Source organism: Bos indicus, chromosome 22 (genome assembly GCF_029378745.1).
Source record: "Bos indicus isolate NIAB-ARS_2022 breed Sahiwal x Tharparkar chromosome 22, NIAB-ARS_B.indTharparkar_mat_pri_1.0, whole genome shotgun sequence".
Classification (NCBI taxonomy): domain Eukaryota; kingdom Metazoa; phylum Chordata; class Mammalia; order Artiodactyla; family Bovidae; genus Bos; species Bos indicus.
The window spans coordinates 17,579,353-17,591,196 of record NC_091781.1 but is presented as its reverse complement, the minus strand read 5'-3'; the positions used below and the strand labels follow the sequence as shown (position 1 = coordinate 17,591,196).

Genomic DNA, 11,844 nt, shown 5'->3' with positions numbered 1-11,844 from the left:
CACTTTCCCCCGTAGTCCTTCCTAATTTTAGGTGCTGTTTTATACAGCAAGGTTCTGGCCACCTCCTCCTTCTAGGAGCCCAGTGGGAGCAGAGGTGGCTGCCCTGAGATGATGGAGCACTTGGCCCAGAGCAGGTCCTCCACCCCTGAACCAACACCAGGGTCTTCCTGGACTCTGGTGAAGTGACACTGCTGTCATCAGGACACAGACAGCCCCAGAGCTCCTGGCACCCATGACAGGGGACTGGCTCTGAAATGCCAAAACAGGCATTAGGAATTCTGGAAGTAACTGGGAACTGTGGGACATTTTGCACAGAGGAAACAATTTCGGATCAACACCTTCCAGTAATATGTAGCTTGTACTCAACTATTCACAGCAGACTGTTTCAAGGACTTTATTTTAAATTGATATAGAGTTTGTTCAGTTACAAAAGCCATTTATTGCATTCTCTCCATTTCATAGCTGGAATTCAAAGTGTTAAGATTCGATTTACTCAAGTGAAAAAAAAAATCAAGAAATAATCTGTAAAAGCTATTTCTGAAGAATATGCCCAGTATTTTATTGTTCTGTGCCTTTAGGTTACAGTACCAATGTCCTGCTTCCAGTAAAGTATGAGAGATGAGTCTAACTAAGGACCACATGAAACTTGAGCAACAAGCACTCCTGTAACAGCTGTGACATGGGTGCTGGCCTCCAGGCCTTGTGAGTTAGGACACCTTGCTTGCCTTTCCAGAAACACAGTGGCTCTGGACATCTCAACTGGTCCCTGTGGTAGAGGGATTGAAGGATCCTTTTCTGAACTTGGCTTCTCCATGAAAGAGACAGGAGAATGGCTTAAATATTACTATATCCTGAAACTTAGAAACAAAAACAAACAAGCCTGTGTCTTCTGCAAAGCGGGTGAATATGTGGATGCCAGTGTTTTTAGAGTGAGATGTTTTAGGGGCAGTAGGTAACTAAGTGAGGATGCTGTGTAAAATTTTTCCTTTTCCTGGAAAGGCAAAAAAGACTGAAAATCAGTTAAATGTAACATTTAGAATGTACACTGGGAAATTTATGAGTATGAAACCTACATAGCAACAGAACACCATCTTCTGATGACTGTACTGGGAAAGTCAGCAAACCCACACTAATTTCTGTTCCGCTTATTTCTTGGCTCCAGCTCAGCACTTTCAGCTGACCTTGTGCGACGATTCTGTCCAGGACTTATTTCTCTGTCTTGAAAATCATTTCTGAAAATGAAAAAAAAGAAAATGCCAGCTTAGAAAATGATGATCATTATTATTCTACAGCAGTTTCTGGTTTATAAGTACTTTCCCATGTGTTTTTATGTAATCCTCCAAATAGCCTTCCACTCCACTGACAAGTCTACTATGATAATTACTACTACTTTCATTATTATTCCCACTTTACAACTGAGAAAACAGTGACTTAGCAAAGATCACAGATCCTAAATGATAGTTAAGAACTGAATCTCCTCCTCAATCAGAAGTTTTTTGCTTCTGCTTCACACGCAGAAAGCTGCAAAAAAAGTGCTTCCATCGCAACAAGACGAAGCCAGAGGGTCTTAACAAAATCATAACTTATCTCAATCCTATCAGAGAGCTGAGGTTGTAAGGGGACTAAGAAAACAAGTCCCCTCCCAACAGAGATGGGCCATGCGCATCCCCTCACTTTGGGCAGAGCTCTGGGGGAAAGAGGTGGCTGCCATTCAAGTACGTAGGAAGACGAAAGCAAACTTTCTCTGGATTCTGGAGCATATGCAGAGACCAAACTACATGGAGAAGAACAGGCTCCCAGACTACATGGAAAGACAGAGAAGTCCAGACATCTCAGCGGAACATAGGCTCCATCTGCCCTATCAGTGGGCTATGTGCCACATAAATGATCACCCACAGCCTGAGGCCAGCCCAGACTGAAGAATAAGAAGCAAATAAAATGGCTGTGGTTTAAGCTTCTAAGTTTCAGGGTGATTTGTTACATGGCAATTAAAAAACTAAATAGAACTATTTTTGTTCCATTTATTCTGCTTATCTACCACTACATAACAACCATTCTCAGGAAACAGCACAATTGTTTATTTGGTCATGATTCTAGATCTGGGCAGGGCTCAGAACAGACAGCTGAACTGAGTTTGGAGGATTCACTTCAAGGCAGGCTCACTCGTCCGGTGGCAAGCTGGTGCTGGCTGCTGACTTGAAAATTGGCTGGTGAAGGGGCTGCCCCTCCCCATTCTCCTCCAATTGTCTTCTCCCCATGCCAAGGGTGGGCTTCTCACAGCGGAAGGGCTGAGTCCAAGGGGAAGAATCCGAAAAGTAAGCATTCTGAAAGGACAAGCCCCATTGTGCAAACACTAACCAAGCTTCTCATATCACATGACCAAGTCCAGAATCAATGTGGGCCTCGAGAGTGTGAGTACTGAGAGGGCGTGATTCACTGCACCCACCAAATTAACCCTAACCCTGGGTGCATTCAGTTGGAAAAATCCATCAAGCTGTACACTTAAGATGTGTTCACATTAATAATAGTTCTTAATAAATAACAATTAATAAAGTCCTCTCCTCCAAAAAGAGACAGCCAAATTATCAAGTCTCCCCTAGAAAATATGTTGGGACCATTAGTGTACTGCAATTGACTTCTCATGGGGTTAGGATGAAATGCAGATTACCAATAGAGAAAATGATTCTTCCTTTTCTGATTTTATAATATTAGAAAAATCTATTTCCTAAAAAAAGATTTTTAAGGCACTAAAAGATAAAGCAAAAGAGATAAAGAGTTAAAAAAAGATTTGTAAGTGGCAATCCTTATCCACCAGGGACTGTGTTCAGATCCAAAGAATGCTGACTGGCATATTCAATCACTCATATGCCTACTGAGTGCTCACCATGAGACTCCCCTCCCCCAGGCACTGTGCAAGGTGTGGGGCCTAATGAACATCCTCTCTAGGAAGCGAGTCGGGGTTTAAGTGCAGACAGTGCTGCAAGATCAGGGGAGCAGTCAGGGGCTTCTGAGCAGGGCCATCAAGGAAGGAACCACAACTCCTGTCTGGATGAAGAAAGGAGAAAAGGCAACCAAGGTGGAAGCAACAGCAGTATAAGGCAGTATGACTCTGAAGCAAAGATGAGTAGCTCAGCTTGGCTGTAACAAGGAAAGAAGGGTGGGGAAGGACAGTCCAGGAGCCAGCGGGCAGGCGGGGGCCGTAGCTCACAAGTCCCCACAGGACTTCAAACTACCACAGAGAACATGATGTCTTTCAGGTCTCACTGGAAGAATGAAGCATCTGACTAGAGGCAGAGAGACAGCCAGCCGAGAGACAGCCAGCCAGCCAGACAGCTGTGGCAGGAAGCCAGAGAGAAAACAAGGTCTTATGCAGACTGTGGCACAGAGGGGCTGACAGATAGTTCAGGGGTCGTCCACAGCCCTGCTCCTCAATGAGGGGCCCCAGAAGCAGCATCAGCAACCCGAGGGAGTGTTAAAATGCAAACTCCTGCACCCCAGCCCAAATCTCCAAAATCTCAATCTCGGGGTTCAGTGGAGCCCAATAATCTATTTTAACAAGTCCTCCAAGTGATCTTGATGTACATTTAAGTCTGAGGACAACTTATCCATAGGGTTTTGCAATCAACTGCATCTGAGACATAAGAGAGAGTGAGAAGTTGACAATGATTCTTCGGTTTCTGGCTGGATCAGTGGGGAAGACTGTTGACGCCACTGCTCATTGAGGGAGGGGGAGCAGGTCTGAGAGAAGAGGCTCAGACTCCTGGAGGCAGAAACATTTCCTCCACAATTTCATGGGGAAACTGAAAGCTGGAAACATGAAATGTGAAATGATTTACCTGGACCATTTTTCTTCCTATTTTCATCCTCTACAATGTAAATATATCCTGTAGCTCAAATTGTAAGATGAACCAATAATCACAGATATAAGAAGCTGAGACCAACCTACAGAAAGCAGGGTTTTGTTTTGGGTGGGGTTTTGTTTTTTGTTGCTTATGAAAATACTGCTTTATATGGGGCACTGTGTTACTAAAAGAACCTCTGAATCATTTATGGAATTAGGAGAATGTATTGGGACTGAAATAGCATGTTCTAGGACTAATATCTCAAATATGTCACTTGTGGTACCACAAAATACCTATAAGCTTTGTTGTTATTGTTCAGTCACTGTCGTATCCAACTCTTTGTGACCGCATGAACACGCCAGGCTTCCCTGTCCGTCATCATCTCCTGGAGCTTGCTCAAATTCATGTCCATTGAGTCAGTGATGCCATCCAACCATCTCATATTCTGTTGCCTCTTTCTCCTCTTGCCCTCAGTCTTTCCCAGCATCAGGGTATTTTCCAATGACTCGGCTCTTTGCATCAGGTAGCCAAAGTACTGGAGTTTCAGCATCAGCCCTTCCAATGAGTTTCAGGGCTGATTTCCTTTAGGATTGACTGGTTTGATCTCCTTGCTGTCCAAGGGACTATTAAGAATCTTCTCCAGCACCAGTTTGAAAGTGTCAATTCTCTGGCAGTAAGCCTTCTTTGTGGTCCAACTCTCACATCTGTACATGACCACCGGAAAAACCATAGCTTTGACTATACGGACCTTAGCAAAATGATGTACAGTGATTTGAACATTTTTTGTCATTGCCTTTGGGATTAGAATGAAAACTGACCTTTTCTAGTCCTGTGGCCACTGCTGAATTTTCCAAATTTGCTGGGATATGGAGTACAGCACTTTAACAGCATCCTGTTTTAGGATTTGAAATAGCTCAGCTGGAATTCCATCACCTCCACTAGCTTTGTTCATAGTGATGCTTCCTAAGGCCCCTTTGACTTCACACTCCAGGATGTCTGGCTCTAGGTGGGTGACCAAACCATTGTGGTTGTCTGGGTCATTAATACCTGTTTTGTACAGTTCTTCTTTGTATTCTTGCCACCTCTTCTTAATCTCTCCTGAATCTCATGAACAGTATGAAAAGGCCAATGAGCTTAAGATGCATATTTGCAGAGCTATTATTTTGTTGAGACATAAAGCCGTGAGGTCCTTTCCTGATTCTGTTTCTTTTTTTTTTATTCTGATTTTTATTTTTTTAATATAAATTTATTTTAATTGGAGGCTAATTACTTTACAATATTGTATTGGTTGTGCCATACATCAACATGAATCCACCACAGGTATACACGTGTTCCCCATCCTGAACCCCCCTCTGATCTCCCTCCCCATACCATCCCTCTGGGTCATCCCAGTGCACCAGCCCCAAGCATCCTGTATCATGCATGAACCTAGACTGGCGAATCATTTCACATATGATATTATACACGTTTCAATGTCATTCTCCCAAATCATCCCACCCTCGCCCTCTCCCACAGAGTCAAAAAGACTGTTCAATACATCTGTGTCTCTTTTGCTGTCTCACATACAGGGTTACTGTTACCATCTTTCTAAATTCCATATATATGCGTTAGTATACTGTATTGGTGTTTTTCTTTCTGGCTTACTTCACTCTGTACAATAGGCTCCAGTTTCATCCACCTCATTAGAACTGATTCAAATGTATTCTTTTTAATGGCTGAGTAATACTCCATTGTGTATATGTACCACAGCTTTCTTATCCATTCGTCTGCTCATGGACATCTAGGTTGCTTCCATGTCCTGGCTATTATAAACAGTGCTGCGATGAACATTGGGGTACACGTGTCTCTTTCAATTCTGGTTTCCTCAGTGTGTATGCCCAGCAGTGGGATTGCTGGGTCATAAAGCAGTTCTATTTCCAGTTTTTTAAGGAATCTTCACACCATTCTCCATAGTGGCTGTACTAGTTTGCATTCCCACCAACAGTGTAGGAGGGTTGCCTTTTCTCCACACCCTCTCCAGCATTTATTGCTTGAAGACTTTTGGATAGCAGCCATTCTGACTGGCGTGAAATGGTACCTCATTGTGGTTTTGATTTGCATTTCTCTGATAATGAGTGATGTTGAGCATCTTTTCATGTGTTTGTTACCATCTGTATGTCTTCTTTGGAGAAATGTCTGTTTAGTCCTTTGGTCCATTTTTTGATTGGGTCGCTAATTTTTCTGGAGTTGAGCTGCATGAGTTGCTTGTATATTTTTGAGATTAATTCTTTGTCAGTTGCTTCAACCCACTCCAGTGTTCTTGCCTGGAGAATCCCAGGGACAGGGGAACCTGGTGGGCTGCCGTCTCTGGGGTCGCACAGAGTCAAACACGACTGAAGCGATTTAGCAGCAGCAGCAGCAGTTGCTTCATTTGCTATTATTTTCTCCCATTCTAAAGGCTGTCTTTTAACCTTGCTTATAGTTTCCTTTGTTGTGCAGAAGTTTTTAGTTTAATTAGGTCCCATTTGTTTATTTTTGCTTTTATTTCCAATATTCTGGGAGCAGGCAGAGGAGCCTGCTGTGATTTATATCGGAGAGTGTTTTGCCTATGTTCTCCTCTAGGAGTTTTATAGTTTCTGGTCTTACGTTTAGATCTTTAATCCATTTTGAGTTTATTTTTGTGTATGGTGTTAGAAAGTGTTCTAGTTTCATTCTTTTACAAGTGGTTGACCAGTTTTCCCAGCACCACTTGTTAAAGAGACTGTCTTTTCTCTATTGTATATTCTTGCCTCCTTTGTCAAAGATAAGGTGTCCATAGGTGCGTGGATTTATCTCTGGGCTTTCTATTTTGTTCCATTGATCTATATTTCTGTCTTTGTGCCAGTACCATACTGTCTTGATGACTGTGGCTTTTGTAGTAGAGCCTGAAGTCAGGCAGGTTGATTCCTCCAGTTCCATTCTTCTTTCTCAAGATTGCTTTGGCTATTCGAGGTTTTTTGTATTTGCATACAAATTGTGAAATTATTTGTTCTAGCTCTGTGAAGAATACCGTTGGTAGCTTGATAGGGATGGCAATGGCACCCTACTCCAGTACTCTTGCTTGGAAAATCCCATGGACGGAGGCGGCTTGTGGGCTGCAGTCCATGGGATCGTGAAGAGTCAGACATTACTGAGTGACTTCACTTTCACTTTTCACTCTCATGCATTGGAGAAGGAAATGGCAACCCACTCCAGTGTTCTTGCCTAGAGAATCCCAGAGGCAGAAGAGCCTGGTAGGCTGCCATCTCTGAGGTCGCAGAGAGTCGGACACGACTGAAGCGGCTTAGCAGCAGCACTGAAACTATAGATTGCTTTGGGTAGTATGCTCATTTTCACTATATTGATTCTTCTGATCCATGAACACGGTATATTTCTCCATCTATTAGTGTCCTCGTTGATTTCTTTCACCAGTGTTTTATAGTTTTCTATATATAGGTCTTTTGTTTCTTTAGGTAAATATATTCCTAAGTATTTTATTCTTTTCGTTACAATGGTGAATAGAATTGTTTCCTTAATTTCTCTATTTTCTCATTATTAGTGTATAGGAATGCAAGGGATTTCTGTGTGTTGATTTTATATCCTGCAACTTTACTATATCCATTGATTAGCTCTAGTAATTTTCTGGTGGAGTCTTTAGGGTTTTCTATGTAGAGGATCATGTTATCCGCAAACAGTGAGAGTTTTACTTCTTTTCCAATTTGGATTCCTTTTCTTTCTTTTTCTTCTCTGACTGCTATGGCCAAAACTTCCAAAACTACGTTGAATAGTAGTGGTGAAAGTGGGCACCCTTGTCTTGTTCCTGACTTTAGGGGAAATGCTTTCAATTTTTCACCATTGAGGATAATGTTTGCTGTGGGTTTATCATATATAGCTTTTATTATGTTGAAGTATATTCCTTCTATTCCTGCTTTCTGGAGAGTTTTTACCATAAATGGATGTTGAATTTTGTCAAAGGCTTTCTCTGCATCTATTGAGATAATCATATGGCTTTTATTTTTGTTAATGTGGTGTATTACACTGATTGATTTGCGGATAGTGAAGAATCCTTGCATCCCTGGGATAAAGCCCATTTGGTCATGATGTATGATCTTTTTAATGTGTTGTTGGATTCTGATTGCCGAATTTTGTTAAGGATTTTTGCATCCATGTTCATCAGTGATATTGGCCTGTAGTTTTCTTTTTTTGTGGCGTCTTTGTCAGGTTTTGGTATTAGGGTGATGGCGGCCTCATAGAATGAGTTTGGAAGTTTACCTTCCTCTGTAATTTTCTGGAATAGTTTGAGTAGGATAGGTGTTAGCTCTTCTCTAAATTTTTGGTAGAATTCAGCTGTGAAGCCATCTGGACCTGGGCTTTTGTTTGCTGGAAGATTTCTGATTACAGTTTCAATTTCCGTGCTTGTGATGGGTCTGTTAAGATTTTCTATTTCTTCCTGGTTGAGTTTTGGAAAGTTGCACTTTTCTAAGAATTTGTCCATTTCTTCCAAGTTGTCCATTTTATTGGCATATAATTGCTGATAGTAGTCTCTTTATGATCCTTTGTATTTCTGTGTTGTCTGTTGTGATCTCTCCATTTTCATTTCTAATTTTATTGATTTGATTTTTCTCCCTTTGTTTCTTGATGAATCTGGCTAATGGTTTGTCAATTTTATTTATCCTCTCAAAGAACCAGCTTTTGGCTTTGTTGATTTTTGCTATGGTCTCTTTTGTTTCTTTTTGCATTTATTTCTGTTCTAATTTTTAAGAGTTCTTTACTTCTACTAACCCTGGGGTTCTTCATTTCTTCCTTTTCTAGTTGCTTTAGGTGTAGAGTTAGGTTATTTATTTGACTTTTTTCTTGTTTCTTGAGGTATGCCTGTATTCCTATGAACCTTCCCCTTAGCAATGCTTTTACAGTGTCCCACAGGTTTGGGGTTGTTGTGTTTTCATTTTCATTCATTTCTATGCATATTTTGATTTCTTTTTTGATTTCTTCTGTGATTTGTTGTTTATTCAGCGGTGTGTTGTTCATCCTTCAGGTGTTGGAATTTTTAATAGTTTTTCTCCCGTAAATGAGATCTCATCTTACTGCATTGTGGTCAGAAAAGATGCTTGGAATGATTTCAATTTTTTTGAATTTACCAAGGCTAGATTTATGGCCCAGGATGTGATCTATCCTGGAGAAGGTCCCGTATGCACTTGAGAAAAAGGTGAAATTCATTGTTTTGGGGTGAAATGTCCTATAGATATCAATTAGGTCTAACTGGTCTATTGTATCATTTAAAGTTTGTGTTTCCTTGTTAATTTTCTGTTTGGTTGATCTATCCATAGGTGTGAGTGGGGTATTAAAGTCTCCCACTATTATTGTGTTATTGTTAATTTCTCCTTTCATACTTGTTAGCATTTGCCTTGCATATTGTGGTGCTCCTAGGTTGGATGCATATATATTTATAATTGTTATATCTTCTTGGATTGAGCCTTTGATCATTATGTAATGTCCTTCTTTGTCTCTTTTCACAGGCTTTGTTTTAAAGTCTATTTTATCTGATATGAGTATTGCTACTTCTGCTTTCTTTTGGTCTCTATTTGCGTGGAATATCTTTTTCCAGCCCTTCACTTTCACTCTGTATGTGCCCCTTGTTTTGAGGTGGGTCTCTTGTAGACAACATATATAGGGGTCTTGTTTTTGTACCCATTCAGCCAGTCTTTGTCTTTTGGTTGGGCATTCAACCCATTTACATTTAAGGTAATTATTGATAAGTATGATCTCAGTGCCATTTACTTTATTGTTTTGGGTTCGAGTTTATACACCTTTTTTTGTGTTTCCTGTCTAGAGAAGATCCTTTAGCATTTGTTGGAAAGCTGGTTTGGTGGTGCTGAATTCTCTCAGCTTTTGCTTGTCTGTAAAGCTTTTGATTTCTCCTTCATATTTGAATGAGATCCTTGCTGGGTACAGTAATCTGGGCTGTAGGTTATTTTCTTTCATCACTTTAAGTATGTCCTGCCATTCCCTTCTGGCCCAAAGAGTTTCTATTGAAAGATCAGCTGTTATCCTTATGGGAATCCCCTTGTGTGTTATTTGTTGTTTTTTCCTTGCTGCTGTTAATATTTGTTCTTTGTGTTTGATCTTTGTTAATTTGATTACCATGTGTCTTGGGGTGTTTTGCCTTGGGTTTATCCTGTTTGGGACTCTCTGGGTTTCTTGGACTTGGGTGATTATTTCCTTGCCCATTTTAAGGAAATTTTCAACTATTATCTCCTCAAGTATTTTCTCACGGCCTTTCTTTTTGTCTTCTTCTTCTGGGACTCTGATGATTTGAATGTTGGGGCGTTTAACATTGTCCCAGAGGTCTCTGAGATTGTCCTCATTTCTTTTTTCTTTTTTCCTCTCTGATTCATTTATTTCTACCCTTCTATCTTCTACCTCACTAATCCTATCTTCTGCCTCACTGATCCTATCTTATTCTACTATTTGTTCCCTCCAGAGTGTTTTTGATCTCATTTATTGCATTATTCATTATATACTGACTCTTTTTTATTTCTTCTAGGTCCTTGTTAAACCTTTCTTGCATCTTCTCAATCCTTGTCTCTAGGCTATTTATCTGTGATTCCATTTTGTTTTCAAGACTTTGGATCATTTCCACTATCATTATTTGGAATTCTTTATCAGGTAGATTCACTATCTCCTCCTCTTTTGTTTGGTTTGGTGGGCATTTATCCTGTTCCTTTACCTGCTGGGTATTCCTCTGTCTCTTCATTTTGTTTATATTACTGTGTTTGGGGTGGCCTTTCTGTATTCTGGCAGTTTGTGGAGTTCTCTTTATTGTGGAGTTTCCTTGTTGTGGGTGGGGTTGTATGGGTGGCTTGTCAAGGTTTCCTGGTTAGGGAAGCTTATGTTGGTGTTCTGGTGGGTGGAGCTGAATTTCTTCTCTCTGGAGTAAAATGAAGTATCCAGTAATGAGTTATGAGATGTCAATGGGTTTGGAGTGACTTTGGGCAGCCTGTATATTGAAACTCAGGGTTGTGTTCCTGTGTTGCTGGAGAATTTGTGTGGTATATCTTGCTCTGGAACTTGTTGGCCCTTGTGTGGTGCTTGGTTTCAGTGTATGTATGGAGGCGTTTGATGAGCTCCTGTCGATTAATGTTCCCTGGAGTTAGGAGTTCTCTGATGTTCTCAGGATTTGGACTTAAGCCTCCTGCTTCTGGTTTTCAGTCTTATTTTTACAGTAGCCTCAAGACTTCTCCATCTATACAGCACTGTTGATAAAACATCTAGGTTATCACGATGGTGTGATCACTGACCTAGAGCCAGACATCCTGGAATGTGAAGTCAAGTGGGCCTTAGAAAACATCACTACGAACAAAGCTAGTGGAGGTGATGGAATTCCAGTTGAGCTCTTTCAAATCCTGAAAGATGATGCTGTGAAAGTACTGCACTCAATATGCCAGCAAATTTGGAAAACTCAGCAGTGGCCACAGGACTGGAAAGGTCAGTTTTCATTCCAATCCCAAAGAAAGGCAATGCCAAAGAATGCTCAAACTACCACATAATTGCACTTATCTCACAGGCTAGTAAAGCAATGCTCAAAAGTCTCCAAGCCAGGCTTCAGCAATATGTGAACCGTGAACTTCCTGATGTTCAAGTTGGTTTTATTTTTTTTTTATTTTAAACTTTACAATATTGTATTGGTTTTGCCAAATATCAAAATGAATCCGCCACAGGTATACATGTGTTCCCTATCCTGAACCCTCCTCCCTCCTCCCTCCCCCCTCCCCATATCATCCCTCTGGGTCATCCCAGTGCACCAGCCCCAAGCATCCAGTATCATGCATCGAACCTGGACTGGCGACTCATTTCATACATGATAGTATACATGTTTCAGTTGGTTTTAGAAAAGGCAGAGGAACCAGAGATCAAATCACCAACATCCGCTGGATCATGGAAAAAGCAAGAGAGTTCCAGAAAAACATCTATTTCTGCTTTATTGACTATGCCAAAGCCTTTGACT

At 40.9% G+C, this 11,844-nt stretch overlaps 1 protein-coding gene across 4 annotated transcripts in view; it reads right to left on the bottom strand.

Annotated features, from left to right (window-relative positions):
• Positions 1-369: 369 nt before the first annotated feature.
• RAD18 (RAD18 E3 ubiquitin protein ligase) overlaps positions 370-11,844 on the bottom strand; it is a 111,702-nt gene continuing 100,227 nt past the window's right edge. For all 4 annotated transcript variants that reach the window (XM_019985070.2, XM_019985071.2, XM_019985073.2 and 1 more), the window contains one exon: positions 370-1,232. In XM_019985070.2, coding sequence (XP_019840629.2) covers positions 1,130-1,232 — 103 coding nt within the window. In that variant the 3' untranslated portion in view covers positions 370-1,129. The remainder of the gene's footprint in view (positions 1,233-11,844) is intronic.